At 36.3% G+C, this 24,196-nt stretch overlaps 1 protein-coding gene across 1 annotated transcript; it reads right to left on the reverse strand.

The window, feature by feature from the left end:
* Positions 1-3,122: 3,122 nt before the first annotated feature.
* LOC128245722 (uncharacterized) lies at positions 3,123-20,409 on the reverse strand. Its single transcript, XM_052963951.1, has 7 exons — positions 20,345-20,409; positions 19,584-20,192; positions 18,980-19,258; positions 8,845-9,300; positions 6,995-8,271; positions 6,338-6,650; positions 3,123-6,157 (listed from the first exon to the last, which is right to left on the reverse strand). The coding sequence occupies exons 1-7, from the start codon at positions 20,355-20,357 to the stop codon at positions 5,838-5,840; spliced, it is 3,267 nt and encodes a 1,088-aa protein (XP_052819911.1). The 5' UTR covers positions 20,358-20,409; the 3' UTR covers positions 3,123-5,837.
* Positions 20,410-24,196: the final 3,787 nt, after the last annotated feature.

Below are 24,196 nucleotides of genomic sequence, written 5' to 3' on the forward strand. Positions count from 1 at the left end.
CTAACGGTTCTTGTTTTGTTTTGTTCCAAGGATAAAACGCAAGTAATTCAGCAAATTCCAGAGCAGTTATCTTCCATGTCGATTAACATTTAGTGATCCCCGTTTGTTATGCCCCCCTTCGAAGAAGAGGGGTATATTGCTTTGCACATGTCGGTCAGTATGTCAGTCGGTCGGTCGGTCCGTCGTTAGACCAAAGCTTGTCTGAGTGATTACTTAACAATTCCTGGACGTATGGTCATCAAACTTGACATGAAGGTTGGGCCTGACCAGTAGATGACCCATATTGATTTAAGGAATCATCGGGTCAAAGGTCCAGGTCACTGACCTTTAATGGTAAATCATTTTAAAGCTTGTCCGAGTGATAACAGTGCCTAGACCTACGGTCATCAAACTTGATATGGAAGTTGGGCCTGACCAGTAGATGACCTCTATTGTTTTAGGGGTCATCGGGCCAAAGGTCAAGGTCACAGTGACCTTGAATGGTAAAAGGTTGTCCGTGTGATAACTCGACATAGCATGCATCCATGGCCCTTATACTTGACATGGAGGTTGGGCCTGACCAGTTGATGATCCCTATTTTTGGGGGTCATCGGGCGAAGGTCAAGGTCACAGTGATCTTGAATGGTAAAAGGTTTTCTGTGTGATAACTCGACAATGCCTGCTCCTATGGCCCTCATACTTGACATGGAGGTTGGGCCTGACCAGTAGATGACCCCTCTTGATTTTGGGGGTCATCTGACCAAGGTCACAGTAACATTTAACGCAAAAAGGTTAACAAATCTTCTCCATGTGATATCTCAACAATGCCTGAACCTATGATCATCAAACTTGACATGAAAGTTGGGCCTGACCAGAAGATGACCCTTATTGATTTTAGGAGTCATCGAGTCAAAGGTCAAGTTTACAGTGACATTGAATGCGAAAATGTTTCGAGTAATAACTCGACAATGCCTGCACCCATGGCTCTCAAACATGATTTGATGTTGCGTCTGATCTGTAGATGACCCCTTATGATTTTAGGGGTCATGTGGTCAAAGATCAAGGTCACAGTGACCTTGAATAAAAAAATATTGTCTGTTTGATAACTTGTGAATGCCTGTATCCATGGCCCTCAAACTTGACATTTAGATTTTTTGTGACCAGCTGATGACTCCTATGGATTTTGAGGTCAAAGGTCATGGTCATAACACACTCTTTCCTCACACTTTGAATGGTCATAATCTTAAAACTGCCTCAATGGCATCCAGTGTCAGTGACAAACCAGCTGTAATTTCGGTCCATGCATATTTCATTCAATTGTCCATATAATCCTGACAACATGGCGCTCAGGGGGGCATAATGTTTGACAAACATTTCTTGTCCAAATGGTGATGCTGGTGTGAACACCGACCCTGTCCTTTGGGCTGTTTTATAAATGAACATCTTTGAAAATCCCACAAACCACGCTTGCTAGAGCAAATCTAATCATTTTGTAGCCATTTCTGTTGTCATCAGTGTTTGGTCCTCTGCAAGGTTTGTTCAAGCGTGACTCTGGGGTCAAAACTGTTCGCGTCCTTGTGGCCAATTGTTTCATTTTTTTGCGAAGGTGATTTCTGTCAGGAATTCATATAGGATACATTTTAAAGTCTTATTCTCATGAAACTCAACGGCTCGACAACAACATACTACTACTTCATTATAATGCTATGGCTGCTGCTGCTGCTGTTGTTGCTACTACTTCTACTACTGCTACTGCTACTGCGCTTCTGCTACTGCTACTGCTGCTACTACTACTACTACTACTATTACTACCACCAACCCTCCACCACCACCACTACAGCAACTACTACTTCGACTACTACTGCTATTGCTTCTCTTTCTGCTACTTCTCCTGCTTCTGCTTTTACTACTACTACTTCTTCTGCTGCTACTACTTCAAGAGATTAAGTTAAGCTCCCACTTAAAAAAGGGTGGATGAACATATAGAGTTTCCCATGTCCCTTTATCGGGCCGTCCGTCCAACACAAAATCTTGACTCCCGCGTACCTCTGAAAGTATAGAGTCCAGAGTGATGCAACTTTGCAGGAATATAACGTTTCATGTCAGGTTGTTTACTGGAGGTTTCGGATGTGTTTGAATGAAATATGTGCAGAATTTTTACCCATGACTTAGTTTAAAATAACTTATATTGCATATGTCACGCATATCACCCAAATCCTACTAGTTGGAGTGATGATTTCGGACGTACCCACACACACATACAGAGTCACGGTCAGTGTATCAAATATTTCCGAACACGAAATACGCCAAGTAAGTTTTGAAGTTAGTTTTGCGACCGCTCTGCTTTTCAAAAGATCACCAAATTTGAACACTTTACTCTGTCAGAATTTGATTCACGTTCCTTGCATATTTTTCATATTTAATGCTACTGTACTCGGGTTGGCATTAAACACGTTTTTCTGAAGCTAGAAGCGAGAGGTTGTATGCCAAGTTTCAAATCCGCGGACGTTTGGCTTTTATCAAAATATAACATTGTCAGTTTTTGTCAACGTAGCGTACAGAAATACGTCGTTTAAGGAATGAATTGCGGGTTTGATGTCATTATCGGGGTATGAACGCAATTGGGCTGGTCAAAGTGTGTGGTGTCCGAAGGCAACAGTACATTTAAAATATAATAAATGAACACTTTCTAAAGTGTTGATTTATATTTTACGGGATCTGCTGACACAATACAAACAATAACAAGATCAATAGTTTTCATGTATATTGTTATGCGATGAATTGCGATCCGAACATATCCGAAGATGTTGCGTTCATCGATTGATCAACGCAATTGCCAAAAGGCAGTTCATTTAAAGAATGGAAGTTGAGTTGTAAATATAACTTGAATATCAATGGCGGACGAACTTGATACAATGTCCATTATGGTGTGCACAATTTATACGTAACGTTATGTCACGGTGAATTTTAGTCTGTAATTTAAATATATAGCACCACAGGTAATTGAGTGGAGATAAACGAAAATATACGAGTTCTTGGTCATGTTCATATTGCAGACGTCCGGGCCCGTTTTCATTGAAGGATCTTAGTTGAAACAACAATAATCTTAAATCTGTATTCAGTTATAAACGACACAATAAGCATCAAGTTTAGTTTTATTTTATCAACTTAGTATTCATTTTCAATACTGGTTAAAGTTTTATGGACATGTATATCTGGATTAAAACAGGCCGCCGGAGGAAAATATTTGTACGCGACAGGACGTGTATAAATTCAGTAACATGTTTTATAAAACAAAAGCTTCAATGGGTAAAATAACATTCAAGACAGAAAAATCACACATTCTTTGTATAATGCTTTCATAACATTAGAAATTAGAAATAATTCATTTAACATTTTACCAATAAGACATTAGTGCATACAATCAAAAGGCTTGGTAGCATCAGACGAATGCAACATGCAATTATCGTCATATAAATTAACGTTCTGAATAAATCGATCGGGATTTAATCTTGAAACTATTTCTATTTTCTATGATCACATGCATATGTGCAATAAAATCCGGTTTTGCAGTGAAATCAGCAAATTTCCTTTATTTATTCAGTATAACCTTTTCACGTCTGTTCACTTGAAATAATTCGTTGTCTAACAATACTTGTCTAATTACATTTGTTAGCATTTAATATTTATGTATTCTTCCTGTCATAGTTTTGAAATCAATATAATTACAGAATGAACCTAGCTAAATTAGAAAGCAAACACGCTGAGATATATGTTTTACTTAGAGAAATAGCATCATGTTTCACTTGCATGACGATACATTTACACATCGTAAAATGAAGTACACAAACAAACAAAAACAGTGCAATGTTACAAAACTTGCGTTCGTATACATGCGGTTGAGATTTTCCAAAATCAGTTATAACATATAATACAAAATAATACAAACGAATAACTTATAGTAGACTATGTAATGACATAAAACGTCTCATCAGGATGTGAAACGATATACATTTTTTAAATTGGTTACACACAGTTATATGATAAACTGATGGTATACAATATCTAAATCTGATGATAACGAAACAAACTTCGTAGTTTGACGTTCAGGTAAGGAATGGTTATGCAAAAAAAATAAAAATGAAAGTAAGTATGGAACGAAAAAGATATCAATATCGAACAATGGAATTAAATATTAAATATATAAAACCTGTTTAAGACATCACACCATACACAACATTTTACAAACATGGAGATATATATGGACTAACCGAAAGACAATTACAGCATGGATTGTTGGGGTGGAATCGACCTGTCTGAAGAAAATATATGCTCTCGGACATTAATTCCAATCTATGTTTTGATGATGATATTGAAATTATAATTGTAACAGTTCATACTTCCGAAGAAAAGAATAAACTTTTCTCTGGTAAAAAAACCTTGTGAAAACGATGTTACAAGGCGGAATATAAGGTAAAACAGTCGTAATCCACATAGTATTAATTTACGTTGATTTATTTCTTTTAAACATGTTTTTTATTGTTGTTTTATATTGTATTTATAGATTTTCTGTGAGCTGGTAAATAAAAGAAAGAATCCATGTAAAGTGTTGTATTAACAACTTATACCTATATAATCACTGAAAATGGTCTATAAAATGTACTAAGTAAAACTTGTTCCTACTCAAGGTATATTATGGTACAGTTATGAAGCTCTGAACATTTAGGAAAGGTATACTTTTAAATAATAATGAAGTTCCTCAAATTTATGAAATGTATAATATGGTTTAGAATACAACCTACATTTTGAGCAAATGCAATGACGATCGGGCACTCCTACTGCCACTCGTTCGGTAACCACTCATTGTGTCATTTTTTACGTTGACAATGTGTTATCCAATGAATCTGTATTCTCAGATGACATCAAATAAAATCTTAATGATTATTATTTATAACGGGCTCTCTCGCTACGCTCGTGTCGCTAATTCTTAATCATTAATAATTGACTATGTCATCTAACTATTAACAATGAAGACCTACTAAGCTAAGATTTATGAAAGGTATAATATGATATGGCACTGAATCTCATCAGATTAACAAAGGCGAATTAATATGATATAACAATGAAGCTCTTCAAAAATATGAAGGTAAGAAATGTTATTAGCTTTTGTTTTAATGTTTAGCATTATGACAATATCTCTTAAAAACGAACTAAGTGAAATTTCAAATTACTAACCATCTAGAACACATAAACAGTAATCCACAATAAAACATCACTCACAACTTAACATTAACACAATAAATCGTTTTTCATTTAAAATTGTGAATTTGTTAACCAAAGTTTTGAATTACAAAAATAAATATTATTGGCATGCGTCGCGTTACTTTCATTTCACTCGAAAAATAAACCAGATGTCTATAGGCGAACGCCAAAAATGTCGACCCCGTCCATCATTTAACTGTTCTGAGGAAGCCTTATCTTTGAACCTTAAATGTTATGCATAACAGTGAAGTCATAAAGACTAAAACCAACTTTATCTGACCAATCATCCTTGTATGTGAACTTGATCTCTGGCCCACCTACTTAGGTATTGCATGCTATATGCCCTTCTCATGGTAGACATATGTACGAAGATATTTTAAAACCCTCAGTGCACAGTCAAGTTACAGACCGGAAATGCCAGACTCCAATGTTTGACCAATGGCACTTTAGTGTGAGCCTGACCTTTCACCTATCTTGCACACACTTTTTTTTTACTTCAATGTTGAACATTAGTGCGAAGTTATTTTGAAACTACCCAATTCATGGCCATGTTATAGCGGGCCCGACGAAAACCCGTTTATCGTTTGAAGTTATATTTACCTTTCCGACATGGCTTGCTCAGATGTCATGCTCGCAAGACATTTAACAACATTGTCTGTGGGTGTTTCATAATGTTTCATTACACTTAATAGTCTCTGTAGCGTCGCTGTATCGGTATATCGCTGCTGCCACTTATCTAGCAATTCAAAGATAACTCCCCTCATGTTGTTTGGGTTGTTGTACTTTGATTGTTGAATACTCGGAAGCTCGAGTCCAAGTTCCAAAAGAATCAATGGATAAACAGATCCGACATGACTGCTAACAGTCATCATGGTGCGTTGAGAAGGAGGTTTGCTTAACACTGTAGGCTGCAAATCTGTAAAACATGGTATTACTGGTTTGATCTTAATGTAAATATAAGTAAACAATAGTAAAATAATTTATAATATATTCAAAGAATGCCCTTTTGTTTTACTCATAAAAGGTTCGCGTTTCGTCAATGCAAACGCAAAATACAAACAAAGACCAGTGCGGCGAGTTAAGATCATACACCTACCAAATTCATACGTTTGAACCTCGTCGAGGAGAGCCCCTTTTATGTCACCAACTTCGTAATCTCCTGTCCTTGTCAATATTTTCACGAGAAGTTGCAATGTTGGCGTTCTCCTCACCATCCTCCCTTTCCACTTAAGCAATATTTGCAATAGCTGCATAGACGTATCTATGTGGTCATTTCGCACTTGTTCGATGGAAGCAGTGTTTAAATCTACAAGCCGCCCTAAACTCGTTGAATCTTCCTTCCTCAAAAACTTTGCAAGTCTTGCGAGTTGCTTTGGGCTCGGCTCGTTGCTCAGTTCTGGGTCATCTCTCTAATATGCAATGGGAAATTCATTATTTCAAATAATGAACCTACTGACAATGCAAACACACAAAACGGAAGTGATTAATTAGTTAGAGCATTTGAACTGTCTTGGACATTTAGTTAGCTATAGTAACTCACTGCCCCGTAATAAGCACACATTCTACAATGGCATTTAGTGTAGCAATGTATATTCCATCTTCTTAATCAAATTATAATACTGAAGCAATATGCACCCAATTAAACAACACGGTTATACGGAGACGAAAATGAAGCACGCTACACTCTTTTATCCGACAAAACAATTAGTATTTAATAATGGTTATGAATTATCAAAAAAGCAGGCATAATTACCAAGGCTATGTCGAATTGTATCTTCTTGACAATATATTCTAGGGAAAGCGCATGCATTCCTGGACACATCACTTCGTCTTTTGCCCTTAGCTTTGCAAGAGATACAAACACGTCTCGATGATCTGGACATTCAATTGAAACAATGTAACCAACAGACGATTGTCTATATATAGCCAGAGTTTTTTGAACCGCAAGCTCCACGTTCTCAACAAAGGTTTCCACTTTCATATCTCGTAAGGATCGCATTATGGAATAATTGTTCAGTTCAATGAAGATGTTTGAATTTTCCCAATAAATCTCGATGAGAACTGTCTCGTATTTCAAATACAACGACGCCCCAAGGCAATAGAGCTGAGGATGGTCTTCTACCGTTGATACCGACACATCATCTACTTCAGTGACTAAAGACACCAACAGCAAATGGTAAAATCCCGGTGGCAAAAAGCTCTTTTGAAAACCGATTTTTATTTTTGGCGCTTTTTCCTTTGGTGGTTTTGAGGAGGTAATCGGCGCTTTGTCTGACAACAAACTTGGTAAAATGTACTTTGTTCCTCCTAATTCTTCTTGCGTAAACGAGAGCATAATCTTTAAGTTGATTAACATCTTCTTCAGTGCTTCAACGTTTGCAACAATCTTCTCCTTTTCAAAGAGAATTCCCGCTGTTTGTGAAATAAACTCTTCGGATACTATTCCGTTCATATTGGTAGCATCAACGTTTGTAGTTTTTTGTTTTTCCGCATGATCAAACCTCATTAATGCATTAAGAAATTTGGCCAAAACGACCGGATTCAAAATAACGAGGTCATGGGGAAGATTTTCGGGAAAATACATCAACTGACCACGGCAATGCAGGTGGTCTAAAAATGATTTCAAACACTCGTCGTTTTCTAACGGGAAATCAATATCCCGATTTATTTTTTGAAGTTCTTCAAAATTTAAAACGTGTTTTCCCCCGACTTTTTGTTGGTGAAGCGCATCTTCAAGGTCTAGCCATTTTGCAGGTACCCATTCATCCGAAATGCCCAGCCCCAACTCGAGTAAGGTATTTCGTAAGTCTTCCAAGTCTGACGGACTATATTCAGCATTCAGAGTATTGTCAATCTTCAAGCACTCGACTCTTTCCATGTTAATTGCTGCTCGGACCTCTTTAAACTTTTTTTGTGCATCTTCGTCGCTGATCTTATCTCCGTGTGTTCCGACAAGAACAATCGGAGCACGACCATTGCTTTCATCGGATGTGAATGCACTGATTGATGATGTCCAAAACTGTAAAGATTCTAATGGAGAAACAAAAACATGACATACAGTTCGATAATGCAAAACTAAAACACTACATGTGCCAAATCACTAATATATTCTTGTTTCTTTGACGCAAATACAAACAGCCCAATCATAAACTAGACCAACAAAGAATACATACACACACAAGGACACACACGACCGACATTTCTTTTTAGAAATGGCACATGCTAATATTAAAATAATCTGACCGTTTGTTTTTAAACAAAATATATATTTGAACACAATAGTATATTCCTTCGAGAAAGATGAAAATATGATAACTATTCATTTTCTTAAAATGCAAGCTCTAGACAATACTTTAATAAAACAAAAGGCTTGGATATTTTCTTCAATAGAAAACACAGTGTTTAGAAATAAACATAGTTGTACTAAAACGCCTTAAACATTATGCGAAATGACCTCCACTTTAACGAATTAATTTTGCCAGGTGCAATGATAAATGTGGTCGTAAAAGAGGCTAAAAATAACATTATAAAATCAATGTGTTCTTATTTAACATTATATAAACCTTAAACAACAGACGTGTTTCTTTACTGATGTTTACATACCTTTCACAGTACATTTCTTGGATCCCCCAGTGCGGAAACTAAGACTGTCGAAAAGGTTAAGTTCAAGCGGCTTGCTTAAATCAAATAGAACCAGATAAACAGCGCGCGGTGACAGGAATGCCTGGTGTGTGGAATAATACGTTGACTGTCCGGCAAAGTCCCAAAAGGATACATACACCTGACTTGATAGACCACATTCACGTCTGCGTTTGGCTTGCTGCAAAATCAACTTGTGTTGCTCTCGCTTGAACTTAGCCTTGTAGGCGGCTTCGTAATATTGGTTTTGTGTTGCTGTACTTGTAACATCTTCTATTTCAACGATTTCGTCTGATCCTAGAAGTAGTTCCTCATCAAAAATATCTTCCTCATACGGCGAGCTCCTGTCAGAGCCTTCAGATTTTGCTGTCAGATTTGACATGGCTTCGGCTAACCTCTGAACGTTTAGATCATCGATACCTGAAACGCGACACGTAATGTGATGATGTATTACGCCAATTATCACGCAGTCATTTATCCATTTATTAAGTTTATGATTTAAATGTCAATCAGAATTGCATGGGTATATTTATATAAGCCTGCGAATGTATTTTTGGTAAGTATGTGCACCGACCAACCGATTTATCGTAATAATTCATACAACGAAGGTAGTGGTAAAACTGTTTTTACCATGTTGTTAAGGACAAAGGTCAATATCTATCGTGCATATCAGTGAACAAGTAATCTACACGATAGTTATTTCATGTGAAGCGCAGCCTACTTCAGTGGCGGACCCAGGACTTTCTAAATGGGGGGGGGGGCACAACTAATTATAAGCATAGCCAACTTTTTTTGAATGCATTATTTTAATCATATAATGACATGGAATTAACATTTGTCTTCACTGTCAATGAAGTTTAACAATTAAAAAGATAGCATTTACTGATCTAAGATAAACCTTTCAAAAAACAACAAAAATATCTAGCCGATTTGGGAAATTGAATCAGGGTCGACGGATTAACAGGATAAGTGGTTAACCACTTGTCCACCTGAGACACACATATATCAGCTGTAGAATAAATGCTATATAAAACTACAGTGTATTGATTGCACTCAAAAATACTGTAGGTGCCTCGGATGTCATTGTTATTTAAGTTAACTGAAATAAAAACAACTTGACAACAAATTCCAAAAAGGGTTTCAAATACATTATTATGTATTAATTTACAAAGGCTCTAGGATAATTCCGAGAACTAGACGATAATAAAGGCCGAAATGGAAAGTTTCAAAGCGGCAACGTTTTGAAGTTAAACTTTTGTTAAATGCACGTCATGCACACACATACCTTGTTGACACACAATGACATTATTAAAAGCAATGACGAACATATAATGTTCACATGTTAACAGTTTAAAAACAACTTATTTTTCTGGTATATGATATATTCCGAAAACAGTAAACTTGCGCGTATAACTGCAGCCATATTTGTCTACTTTTGATCAGCTGTCTGTGTAAAATGCGGCGCTGATTTTTTTTATCAAATGTTCGGACCCCGATGTCATTTTCAAGAAACTTTTTCTTTTCGTATATAATAATATATGATATATAATATATTATACTCAATAATCAGGTTCAATTGTTATTTGCTCAAATGCTTATACATGTATACAATTTAAATTGTGACAAAACAACTTATTTGTACTGTAAAATCAATAAGATGTGCCCTAAAAAACATTACTTGCCGGCCCGCTGCCCCCCCCCCCCGTAGTGCCGCCACTGTACTTCCTACCGTTCCGATACGTTAGTTAATGTATATACATAAGTTATAAAAACACTCTCAAGCATGGGCAAAAGTGTTTTGTTGTATGTTTCAATGATGCTTTTAAAAGTGAAGCAATATTCAAATGATAACAGCAAATTACATATTGTAACAAAGTCCAAGTTTCATAATTATTACATTTTATTTTTAAGCGAGTTCTATTTGATGTAAGGGAGAAAACAAGCAAATCAGCTTTGATTTTATTGGCGGAGTTGTCTTTCTTAGTAATTTTAAAATATAATTGCTGTGTGGTCATCTGTGACTATTATCCCGAAATTGACATTTTTGGTGGGAACACTGGATCAATCCGTTCTTTGTTTTCTAATATTTCTAAAATATTATTATTTAATTAGAAGTGTAATTATTACAATTACATATGAGCAGTTATATCTAAGTATTTAGTAAATTTGGAATATGATAGTTAAAATATTTTTAAAAGGTCAAGATAGTGAATCAACCCTACTTAATATTATAAGTAATATTAATAAATCCATTTATTTTAGATTTGCGGCACCGGTTGTATGTATCTGTCAGGGAGGATATAAAGACAGTTTGGCCTACAGCTGGTGAGTTAAATTATATGTTATGCGATGTGAAATGTGTTTGTACCTGTTTTGTATATGATGTTTGTATTCTTTTAATAAGATTATATTATGCACTAGTACGGCCGCTAGAAAATAGTATTAATTTTGAGGAATATTGATTCTCAAAGTATTATAGAAAATATACTGACTTAATTGTTAACTCTTGTGTAATATGCTTAAGTTGTTTTTTGTTATAAAAGCCCTTAAAGACTTCCGACGTGTTATCAAACTACACAGAACCCTAACTGCTGAGTTAGACCGTAATCATAGTCGTGGCCATAAGAAACCACCCTATTGTAAAAACCACCCTATTACAATACTCTATGCGTACATATATCTTGGCCCATGATATATACGACGTCCTCTTTCCCTAGTGGCCGTCGTAATTATATTATGAGGGCCAATCGATGATGTTACCGTCGCCAATATTCGTGCGGCCGGTTTTTTATAAAGTGCCGATCGCCAAAAAGATATGCGTACATTGACGTTGTACCAGAAAGACGTTAAAACAAAAATCGAAGTAAGAAAAACACAAACAATAAAATGTTTTAAGTGTAAGTTGCTCGCGCGCAGAAATCTACCGGCCACATGGCTCATGTGAACCTTACTGTTACCTAAACTAACTAATTTTGAGAAAAATTAATAATTATCAAGGGAGGGAACTCTTTCTTAGCGCCGAATGTTTAATTGTCCGCCCTTCTTTATTTTGGCGCCTTTCTCATTTGTTCTCTAGTTTTAATCCGGTTCGGACGTGTGTTTTCTTTGTTCGTTGCCAAAAATGGCGGATACTGGGGCTCGTCCCAAAGAAAAAGTATCAAAGCATACTGCAAGCATTAAAGATCAGCTGGTTGGTCTTGAAAATGAAGAGGTGCGTTTGAAATCAGACTTACAAAAGCTGACGCCAAAGAAACCCTCTCCGGATGTTAATTTACGTGATGAACTTTTGCGTGAGCGTGCGCGGCTTCAACAGCTGGTTGAAGACCGTCGTCAGTCGGCTGACACTCGAAGACTGCGTAAAGAGATCGAGGAGCTACGACGCCAACTTGATGACGTCGACATAGCAGATAGCAGCAAGTCAGGCTTCCCAGAGGTTGGCCCGAGAGGCCCCGACACAATTCATGATCTGCGAGCTTCTGATGTGCTTAACCGGAAGGCGGATATAAAAATGCCTACAGAGACCAGCGATTCCTTAGAAGGTATCCATCATTCGCAAAGTTCTCAGAAAATTAAGTCTGGTAAAGTCAATAAATGTGAAGACATTCAAGTAAAAAAAAACTCAACTCTGGCCTCATTCCTTTGTTCCGAGTCAACTTTGCAAACAATCAGAAATTGAATATAATGATCTCTCTATGACCCAGTTTGTAGCCGGCTATTGTGCGATAATCTCACATTTATTCACCACGGGCACGAGGGATTCGCTCGCGGAAATCAAGCGTAGAGTGGTACATTTGAAATCTCTAATGTGTTTTGCTCATGTGTATTAGTGGATTTGTATTTTGAACATTCACCAAGAGGTGCTTATTGATATAGAACGTGGCAATAGATCTTGGAATGACAGTTTTTCGGACATAGAGAGCTTAAATCTCCTGTTAGATCAAAGTAGTACCAGTGCTAGTCTTCGAACAACGGCTGGATCATCATCAACCTCGAACGTAACGCCAGGTAAACGCACATGGTTTTGCTCTAAGTTCCAAAAGGGCGAGTGCTCCAAGACTTCCCCACACTCTGCGCGGATAGGTTCAGAGATACGTACAGTGAAGCACGTTTGCGCCACGTGCTTTTTGAAGGATCGGGAACTACGAAACCATCCAGAGAGCTCTGCGTCATGTCCCCATAAACAAGCCTGACTACCGTTTCATCAAACATCAAGAACTGAATGTATTGAGCTATGTCATAATCCTTTTCGTGTTCAGGGTTGTGAACCGTCCTCAGCTTCGTCAGATACGTTTTCGTCATATCCGGATTATATGTGTGTTGAACAGTCATTGCGTCTAGCGATTGTATGTCTCCGACGTCTTCGTCGTTCGTCCCTGAGAGATCATGTTCGTCTATGCACTCTCACGTAAATGTTGCTTGTGATCTTAATGTTCGTGGCGATATCAATTGTTCAGTGAACCATAAATTTCAAGATATTTTAAAGCTTCATGATATTGTGTTTAATTACGGAGATTCTTCACTCACGAATATTCAAGCGCCACGGGTCATATTTCAGACGCATTCTGGATTTTACCCGTCCCGTTTACCCAAATATCAGAATTTAAAGGGGCAACAGGACTATATAAACCTCAGGTGGCGCTGGGGCAAGCTTTTGTATAATTTTATGCATGTTTCACATCAGGGACACTTTTTCCAAATTTATGCAATGCTTACAAAAAGTTGAGACATGAAACTTTGCAGGCATGTAGAATGAAAGTTAAACAAATAAAAAATCCTTAATTTGTTTTTGAAACATTACTAGAAACATGACTTTGAGAAAAAAAATCCAACTGTCAGATTGAAAATTTGAATTTGCCGGGGGAGTGGCTAATTGGTGTTCTGGGGGTTATGAACTCTCTGTTGTAAACATTACCACGTGCTGGTGTTTACATCCTTAGCAGCTTGCTTGTAGCAGATGACATGCCTCACTATCAAATACTGTAGTAACAAAAGTGAACAAACTTTGATAAGTTTTTATTCCACCTGCATATCCCAAAATTATTGATAGATATCATCAGCTTCATATGCTACATTTTAGTCTAATTGTTTTCTATGATATTAACACTTTTTCCTTTTGAAGCGTTACGTAATTAATAAGTCTGGTGAATCATTCCCAGGTTTAAATATGTAACATTGTTTTCATATTTGTCGTTTTAAATTTCTTTTATGAGCCTCATTGCTTAAATGTTAGTTGCTCCTTCGCTTTTCTATCAAAAGCTTTGTCCTCATTACAAAAGTTTATATCCCAGCCAGGTAAAGTGAATATCTCCTATTGTTGTTCAGTCATGTAAACTTTATATATATATATATATATATATCTTTGTCCTGATTATTTTGTTCCATATTTTGAGTCTTCTTATTCTGCCCAAAGTTATTTTTTTAAAGGAAGGCAGTACCTAGTTCCATGTCTTGCAAATGTTCTTGTATAACTGTTTGAGTTCCCTCCTTTTTGAAAAACGTGCATTTGATTTCCAGTTATCAATACACAAACCAGATTCCAGCCAGTGACATTTAATTACCAATTAAAGGTGTCAACACTATCTGAATTGTTTCCTTGCTGAACTCGTTGTGGATACATTCAATAAAGCATTATTATTGTTTGTTGACAAAATAATTAGTTTTGGATTCCAGACTGAGAATAAAGCTTGCTATTTTGGACTGGAATAAGAATGTTGATTCTAAACATTTGAGAGGGATGTCCCATACAGAAAAAAGATCTAGTCGAGCTTACAAAATGCCAGTTAGGAACAGGAAAACAATCATTTCAAAGAAAACATCTGGAAAAGTTGGCTTGGTAATCTTTATTTCATATAGAAGATTGTAGTGTGGGGAAATACATCGGCTGCACTGATCAGCCCTGTTCGTTTACATTTTTCTTGTGTGTGCTAAAGATAGAACACTGAGTTTAACAGACAGGTACATAGCTGAGGGAATTTACAATAAGCCACTCCTCATTTACTCGCTGCCGAGGCAGCGAATGTTGCCCCTTTAAGCTCCCCGATACCGGAGCGCTTAACAGGCTAGGTAAACTGTGTAATGTTTAACTATCTGATATATACAGTCCATAATTTTTGCCCTCATAACATATCATACCCAGGGTCAGTTCTTATTAACACGTCTATGATAATGATCTAAAGCAAAGCACAGAGTTATAAATACTGACTCCCCAGCTGGTAATAAATTTCCAACACATGTTTCTGAGAACCGAGCTGTACATTGTATTTTCACTTGTTTTTGTCGTTCAGAACATTTCAGAACAGATTTAGTGTACTTATTTTTTTAAGTGGAAGAATTGATTTCATTGCATTTCTTTAAAGTAATAAGACAATCAAAATTTACATACAACTTTGAACACTTCAAGGTACATGGAATGATCATTTCAAGGCCAGAGTAGGGGTATTTTTCAGTAATATATTTGTACTTTCTTTGAGACTCATATGCTATTAACATGGATTATTAAAATTTCAAATACATTAAATTTTCATGAAAAGCTATCACACTCTTATTTTAGCTGATAGCTGAAAGTTAACACATTCTTGATTCTTATTATTTTAAGGATGCAAAACAATCGTGAATATGTGCAGTTTAAATGTTTTCTGACAGGATAACATTTTTATTTCTCTTAAATTACTGCAACATAATAGTGAATAAGACTTGTAATAAATATTGATATTGATATCTTATGTGAATAAAATTAGCTTCATCAGTATGTCTAATGTTCTTTTCAACACAAACTAATAGCATTTTATTAAAAAAGTCAATGTTATCAATTACCATATAAACGCATCCAAAAAATACCACAGGTGCAAAGTTGCATACTTGGCATAAAAACGCAACATATCGTAATGATTAGATGACATAACTGTTTCATAATGTACTTCATACGGACGTACAATACTACGCATTTCAAAATCATTTGAATGTGAAAATGCAAATATGGTCAATATCGACAGCGCTGTTCTAATAAAATCTTCTTTTTGTTTGAAGTCATAACATAAATACAATCACAAAACAGCTAATAAATATATTTCATCTCCTTTCCCATATTAAAAGTCAAGTCAACCATACAATGTCCCTACTTAAGAGCATCCAGTGCTAAACAACCTGAAATGTTTTATGAGTCTCATGTAAGCCCATTCAGCCGAATGTATGACCTTTTAAGTCCATTTTGTGTTTTTCCAACCTAACGTGTTAATATTGTAGTACCAAACAACCCAATAAACATCTTTCCCCAGGTCGAAGCAGTTGTTAGAAAGCAAATCTGTGTTTCTATAAGTCCACTGAATTCCTCAAACCCCATTAGGACACAATTTCAAATTGTGTCTTGTAGACAAAAAAGCGGCCCTCTGCATCCTTATTGTGGTCACAGACAAGCCGACTCAAACAAACCCAAGACGGGCTCTAAAAAAGTCAACCCAGAGCTCATTCAACCTCATTATGGCTACCATCAACCCCTATCTACCATACAGTCACCACAGACAGACTGTTCTCAAATCCACTGTGTGTCCAATAAACATTTTTTGCCAAACAAACAATAAAGGGGCTCTATAAAGCTCTATATATGAAGTGCCCAATTGACAATAGTTTTGTAATGCAAGTACTTAAGACCATTTAGTGTAAAGAAATCACGTTAATGAAGTGCCCTGTAAATCTAAATTCTGCTGCAATGAAGTTAATCTAGTGTAAAACATACCACAGTAAGGCTTTTTTACATCCAACTCAGGTCAAAATAATCACAAATGCAGCTACATTTAAGTCCATCATGTGTCAAGCAAACAGCAATGCAGCATAACAATCGGTATTCTAAACTACAGAAGGCTTCTACACGAATCGTTCCAGGGTCTGACGATTCCTTTTATGGATACAGCCAAGCATATTCATAGATAAACAAACTGCAGAGGGTCTAAACGTAAGCTAGTCCAGTTCTCTATTATTTTCATTATGCCTACAATAAAGCACATTCGGAGCCAAATAAACGCATGTGTAGCTCTAGTAAAGCCTACTCGGTGTTACAATGACCACATTTTGGCAACCACAATGCCCTTTTAAACCCAAACAAGCTCATGTGCAGCTGTCATTAAGCATTTTCAGTGCCTAATACACCATATCAGTAAGGCTTTTATAGCAAAGCATTCTAAGTTCAGACGTTTGCTGTGACCTTGGAATAGATAGGTAGGGTTTTAATGGCGACACTTCCTCATACTATGCTGGTCACTTCTGCCAAACATTTTGTTCTTTCAAATCTGACCATCAAAATATGGACTTGACAAAAACGAGACAGACTGGCGGACACATACTTAGTATAGAAGGTTGCTGTGACCTTGATCTTGAAGTTAGGGGCACGGATCTTGAAGGTCTGGTGTTGAGCTAATTGTAACTGTATTGTATAAAAATTCTATAAATAAGATACTACAGGAAAGGACATTCAGGTGTACAATCCATAATTAATTCAGTGCGAGTTTCTCCCTTCTGCCTGCACTGTTCTAGATGTGAATCAAGATAAACATACCAAGCAGCATTGTAAGTAAGATGGAAGAACATTTATTCTTTATCTTATCCATTAATATATAACTCTAATAATTTCGCAGACATATATTGGTGTTCATAATCCAACTTCTTGGTAAGCTGGGTCGTTTTTCTCTGTACATGTATGTTTTTGTGTGTAAGTTCAAACAATATCTAGCCTTGCGCTTGTCAATCATATACTTCTGAACATTCTAAAGACTCTTATTTCCATATACACGGCCTCTAAACGCCAGCTTCACCACTTTACGGTGGTGCAAAGAAAAAGAGCTGTCGACACTTCCGTGGTGGAGCTGTGCCCTATGTTTACATGAACAAACGTGAGTATGGTTTATATTTTATTTGATAATTTCATTTAACGGACATATTTCGAAAATCGGAGGATGTGGTACCGTGTAAGAACACTTCTACTAGTGAAATATGTCCGTTAAATGAAATTATCAAATAAAATATAAACCATACTCACGTTTGTTCATGTAAACATAGGGCACAGCTCCACCACGGAAGTGTCGACAGCTCTTTTTCTTTGCACCACCGTAAAGTGGTGGAGCTGGCGTTTAGAGGCCGTGATATAGTGCTGTTATGGATAATTGGTTTGAATATGTACATTAATAATTTTGTAAATAATTTGTTATACTCTCTTTTAAAACCTGTGAATCAATTGAAATAATATTTTCTATACTACAATTGTGTTCACATTCTCTTAAAATTGTAGTTGATAGGCATAATAGAATAACACACTAGCATAAAAGTTTAGTTGAATCTGAATATAACCTTTTGCTATGATGCCCGTTTTAAGAATATGTATTGGGGGTTGGTTGGGTTGTGAGTCGGTTTAGAGTGGTGAGTGGGTGAGTGGATGGGCGGGTGTGTCGGCCAGTTGATGGATGGACGGGCAGGCGTGAGATTGAGCGAGCGAGTGCCATACTATCATTCATATGTTTTTTTTTCTTCTTATTATCACATACAAGGAATCATCGCTCAACCCGTTCAGCACCATCAGTGCTTTGATTATACATGCACTTTATTCATGACAAACTCAATGCTAACATAGTGAAATTGGTCAGTACAAGAAACATCTGGGAATACACACAGTAAATAGTCCAGCAGGATGACATGCTAAGTGGTGATTTATTGACTGGTTCAATTTCATGGACTGATAAGCCCTTTTCTCAAAATGAGGAGTTTGGGAGGCAATTTCCCTGGACTGTATACGTCGATAATATTTGAAATGCAGTTGCGTTCTTTATCAGGCTCGTAAAATTCAAGAACAAACATAACTTTACTTCTTTTTACCAGTATTTGAGTGCATGATATACAAAACTATATTTATGATAACATTTGCATCTCTCTTACATATATATGTCGCCTTTGTGTGTGTTGTAGTAAATGGCAATAATCTGTGCCCTGAACGTTTAAAAAATAATTCTTACAAAAATGTAACGAAGGAATTATGTTGGTTATTCAGTTTAAAAATCACGCTTCAATCACACGCTCATACCGTAATATTGACAATATATCAAACAAGAAAACGTACCGAAAAGGTTTGTTTCCCATTGCTTCTCCGTCCCGTTTGCCGCTTGCACACAGTGACAAATATTTTCATCGATATCAAGTGCTTCAGTGGGAGCTTGTCTTCTGTCGGGACAAACGGTTTTCTTTCCTTGCAATCTTCGGACCAGTGTCGTTTTCCCGACACCTTGATTCCCGACTACGTTGACACGTATATGGTTCGATCTAGCTTGTCCTCGAACCATTGCCTTGTAAAACATTAACCAGTCTTCTTCGCGGAGGTCTGGCAATGGTTTTCCTTCTTCTACAGATAAAGAGTTACCAGTTCTTTATAATCAAACAAGGAGACTAAAGGGAAAGGTCTCAAATATAAAGGTACACCGGTCAAGGTAAAACACTACTTAATGAGCGACTCAAAACGGCACAGGACATCAAAGCATGAATAATAATTAAATAACAAATTATTGAATACGCTACGTTTATTTATTCTGCAGTTGCATGCGTATATTCACTATATGAAACATGTCTGTCGTTGTGTGCCAATTATAATATGCAGGCCATTTTAAGTATGCAGCTCACTTCGAAAAGCTTTAAAAACTCTAATTTGACCACGATATAGAAAACCTCACCTTTCACTTGGATCTTGTCTGTATCTATTTCTATTTGTTCAACTGGTGGCGATGTGTGTGGTGTTGGCCTTGGTTGACGGTACGTTTTACTTGGTATGTAAAAGTCGCTTGTCATTTTCCACTGCGGCGTTTCAGTTTTTATTGCTTCGTTAACCTTTTGAAGAACGCGTTCGCCGATTTCACATTTACTTTGGAAACCCATATCGCCATGTATTTTCAAATAGTTGATATAAGCAGAACCAAGCCCCGCTGCAATCAGCTTTGTTTGACAATACACGACAGGAATAATTTTTGGGTTTGTGAATGTTTTCTGGACATACTTGAAGGAGGAATCATCATCAACATCAACATTTCCACGGAAGATAACGTATAGAAATATCTTCGAGTTAAAGCCTTTGATTGCCGGAACCGAATATTCCCAACCAGGGGTATTTAGATTAGGTGTCACATGGCAGCTCGCCTGGTTTCCGAGCAGTGTTAAATTCTTCAAGGCTTTCACGAGAGGTTTTGTGCGACATGACAATGTCTTGAAAGACCCTTTATGTTTAACCAGGGCGTTTGCTATTTCACACTTTGATTCTAAATTATGTCCAACAATGATGAGTCTGTCTGAAAAGAAATGTTAAACGTATTAACAATGTTATCAGTATCGCAGACAACGCCGTTTATAAAAATCTCTAATTAAATACAACATAATTTATATTTTCAATGTTTTCATAAGTTCATGGATATTTCGTAATAAATATGTAGACTTTACTCACACATATTTGCCATTTTTAACCAGTCGTGTAAGTATATGTACGTTTCTCTTTGTATATTGACTGAATGTCGGATTGTATTTGTTCTTAAGTATATCAAGTATGCGGGAATATTTTGGGGAAGACCCTATAGTGTGCAAATTTAGTGCGAACACACATAAGGTGGACGTTTGTTATACATATCAAATGTAATATGATCAACAGCCTTTACGTTTCAATATGCAAATGCTTACAGCCGCCATATCAATTTGCATGCCTATTGTAATCGGTATTATATTTAGTTCAAATTGACATTGTAGTTGCCGTTCTATTCACAAATCAATCCTTAACTTTCGTATATAGTTTCCTTCTGAATTTGAAATGTTTAAAACTGTAATCAAATTATTTTGAATAATTGATGTGACAAGAATGATAGTTGCCCTCATTAACCGGTTTAACTCCTACCGAAAGCCAGCTGTCTTTGACTGTCCCTGGCCGGTCCAAGACGGTAACATCAGTTAACACTTATTTAAAGCGATGTTTTGATACAAGTATTTTTGTTTTCTGTGTTTCACGGATGCGAAACAGTTGCTCCAGCTCTTTTAGGAGCAGTATATAAAAAAGAGCCACTGACACTTCCGAGCTAGAGCAAAAGAACGGACATCATCATAAAACGTAAGTATGACTCGTTATTTTATCTAATATCACAATTATGAGGGCTTATTTGAGAATTCGGGGAATGCAGTGCCATATAAATATGTTTAATCTTCACACATATTTCGGTTATTTTCTAAACAAATTGTGGATGGAGTTGTAAGACCGATTCTTCCATCAAACACATGCGTGTTTACAAACGAAAGTAGAACATTTTCACCAATTTTCAGCTGAATTTCACTCAAGAAGCCTACATTTAAGATAAAACCAGTATTATCGAGTGCTTTTATTTTGTCGGGAATAAAAATGACCCCCTGTTTACCGGATTAAGCATGTTTATACTCTTTTTCTTGGTTGAGCTGGAGCCAAAAGCCAGGGAGCTTAAGCCAAAGCGTGGAGGCTGAGCCAATACGCTGTATAATAATGCACGTATTGGTGAGAAATATCGGCAAATTCTGAACGCTAAATTCTTTATTAATAAAGATTAATTAATAAAAAAAATGTTATATGTATTACTCCTCGATATGTTCCAAGTCAGAAAGTCAGATGTGCAGCAAAAACTGGGATCTATTTTGTTCTGTTAGATATATGTTTATTCATTCATTTCTATATATAAAAGTGGGCGAGGATACTTATAAGGTGTTTATTTCTTTATGTTATCGTAATAATAAAGCAAACCTTTGTTGTGTTATATTATGCTAAATTGTTTAAGATTTTAAAAAGTGTTTCAATCGTCGAACTCCTGACTTTTCATATTAAACCATGAGCTGGAGCCACTGTTCGCAACCGTGTGTTTGTTGTCTATGACGAAACACTTATATTTACAGGTTCTTTTCTTTTAAGTTCTTTGTACGATTGATATTTATATCCCTCCCAATTTAATCGAGCATATGGAATACAGTATTGCAATAATTAGAATCATCGCATATTTGTCATGCTTGTACAAATCAAAGCGCTGATAGCGCTGCATGAACAATTAATAAGGTGCTGATATGTAGCACAGTGAATTAAGAGTCCCCATGTAAAACAACCACAGGGGCCGCCCCAGGTTTATTGGAGCATGATGGTAAATGACAAATTAATATTTTATTGGCAATAAAGTTAATGTTGCTGGAGAATGTAACCAATCCCAGCATAAGATTCCATCCTATGGTGTAACAATATGAGTTAGGCTTTCCAAGGATTTATTTACCTTAGAAATAAAATATAAATTGGCTGATCATCTAGGGTGAATTTAAAAGAAACACTCAAACCGTTCCCGGTTGTTAATTAGATGTTGGCATAAACAAAGGCTATACTAATTATTAAATTGAAAATGATCCTTTTCAGGGTCACTGTTAAACTTTCAATTTAGTATTTTAAAATTATATATACATTATTTATAAAAAAAATGGATTCTCACCCGGGAGGAACGATAAATAGATAATATGCAACGGCTGGTGAATTATTGAAACAGCATAGAAACAAACTCCACGAAGCCTTCCTCCCCGTAAATGTGTGGGGTTTAATCATAGAAAATGAAAATATAAAAATGGTGAATGCTTGTGCTATTCCCAATCAAGAAAATGCAATATATACTAATCAAACTTTACTCATTTGCAAAAGTTTGCTTATTTTTGATCAAAATTAAAATAATTGCTTTCAAACAACTGCAAATGAAACACCTAAAAAGGTTAATAAATCCGTGATATTTTCTCATATTTACACCAAACCAGCAAAAAATATAACTCAATTCATTTCAATGAAATGCCATTTTCAAAAAAAAATACACAAACATCCGTCTATACATACATTATAGGTATATAAAATAAGTTAAACACAGTAAGTCTTGACAAAGCTTTAATTTCAAAACGTTTTTCTTCTTTGTCTATATGGTCAGCAACTCTCTCTATTTCTATATCGTCAGCTAACTCGTCAGCACTTTAGTACATGCCTGTCAAAATGGCGTGCGTTTGTTATTCCCACGTGGGCTGTCACGTGATGTTTTAAGCGAGGAACCTGTGCGCAGGGGATGAGATCATTGTGTCACGTGATGGAATGATGCGCTTTGAGTGGATAGTATTTCTTTGTTTAAGTTTCGATGTTCATTCATTTTTTGGCACATGGATACTACTTTAATATTATCTTTATCTAAGTTCAACAAATTAAATGATTAAAATAGATATTGCGTTATGATTGCTTCTTACTTTGTCAAATCTAGCTCGGTTATTGGAAACATAGCTTGCAATTAATATAGTTCGCACTTTCTCAAACTATATTTTTGGTGGTAAAGAGGCAGTCGACACTTGTTACTATTTATAGACATTTTATTTTGTGAACAGGATTGAAAACAACCCTGTTCAAAAACTCCTGGTACCGAGTTCGTTTCTAGGCCACGAGCGCATACCGTGTTATAACATATCGACTGGATTGCGGTCTATTTCAGCACGTATCACTAGAATATTGATTTAGATTGCGTATCATCTTGTTTTTAATTGTTAGATGGAACAATTTCAACTAGCCAACACTTGCGAACATTATACTAAATAATGGTGTAGATCTACCGTCTACCGTGGTAGAAGGAAACACGTCTCTATGAAGCGGAAACCTTGATGTTTTCTGCAGCTTAAAAAAGTTAATTTTTAAGTAGCATGACAGTTAATAGCCACGCTCAATAGTGGTGCAAACCCAAACTGTCCAGTTAATAATGTCTACGTAAGACACCGAAATGAAAACTTGTATGTGTGATCTGTTATCAGATTATAATAACACCGGATCGTCCCAAATAAACATGATACCATTAAAAGAGCAACCTACTCATATTTCAAAATCCCCTTTAAACTGCTTAAGTCATGAATGGGTCGAATTTGATATCGCCAAATATACGCTTTTAAAGATTTCAATGCATTTATAGATCATTTACAAGTTATTTTATACTGGCTATAATCAAAACGGGTTTGTGGGATAGGTCGGAGTCCACTTCTCATCAAGAAAATGAATTAAGAGTTCGATACACTATTCAAAATTACTTCGTTCCTTCCATAAAGATTTCACATCAATTCTCGACCCCGACTGATCAAATACATGGTCATGTTCTGTTTCTTAACCGAGTCAATGTAGCTTTGGGATGGACCGGCATCAGAGTGTTGTCTAAATTTAGATCCCTTTCTTGAGCAGTGAACTTTATTAGTCTCTAAGGTTGGATGTGTACCGGTCTGTAATAACCTAATAAAAACATGAGGT

Source organism: Mya arenaria, chromosome 9 (genome assembly GCF_026914265.1).
Source record: "Mya arenaria isolate MELC-2E11 chromosome 9, ASM2691426v1".
Taxonomy (NCBI): domain Eukaryota; kingdom Metazoa; phylum Mollusca; class Bivalvia; order Myida; family Myidae; genus Mya; species Mya arenaria.

What these genes read in the sequence shown, in the direction of transcription:
- LOC128245722 (XM_052963951.1), bottom strand. An exon ending in AGACAAGATCCAAGTGAAAG is followed by an intron (nt 19,259 to 19,583) that starts GTGAGGTTTTCT and finishes CTTTATCTGTAG; the next exon opens with AAGAAGGAAAACCATTGCCA. An exon ending in CAAGAAATGTACTGTGAAAG is followed by an intron (nt 8,272 to 8,844) that starts GTATGTAAACAT and finishes TTTCTCCATTAG; the next exon opens with AATCTTTACAGTTTTGGACA.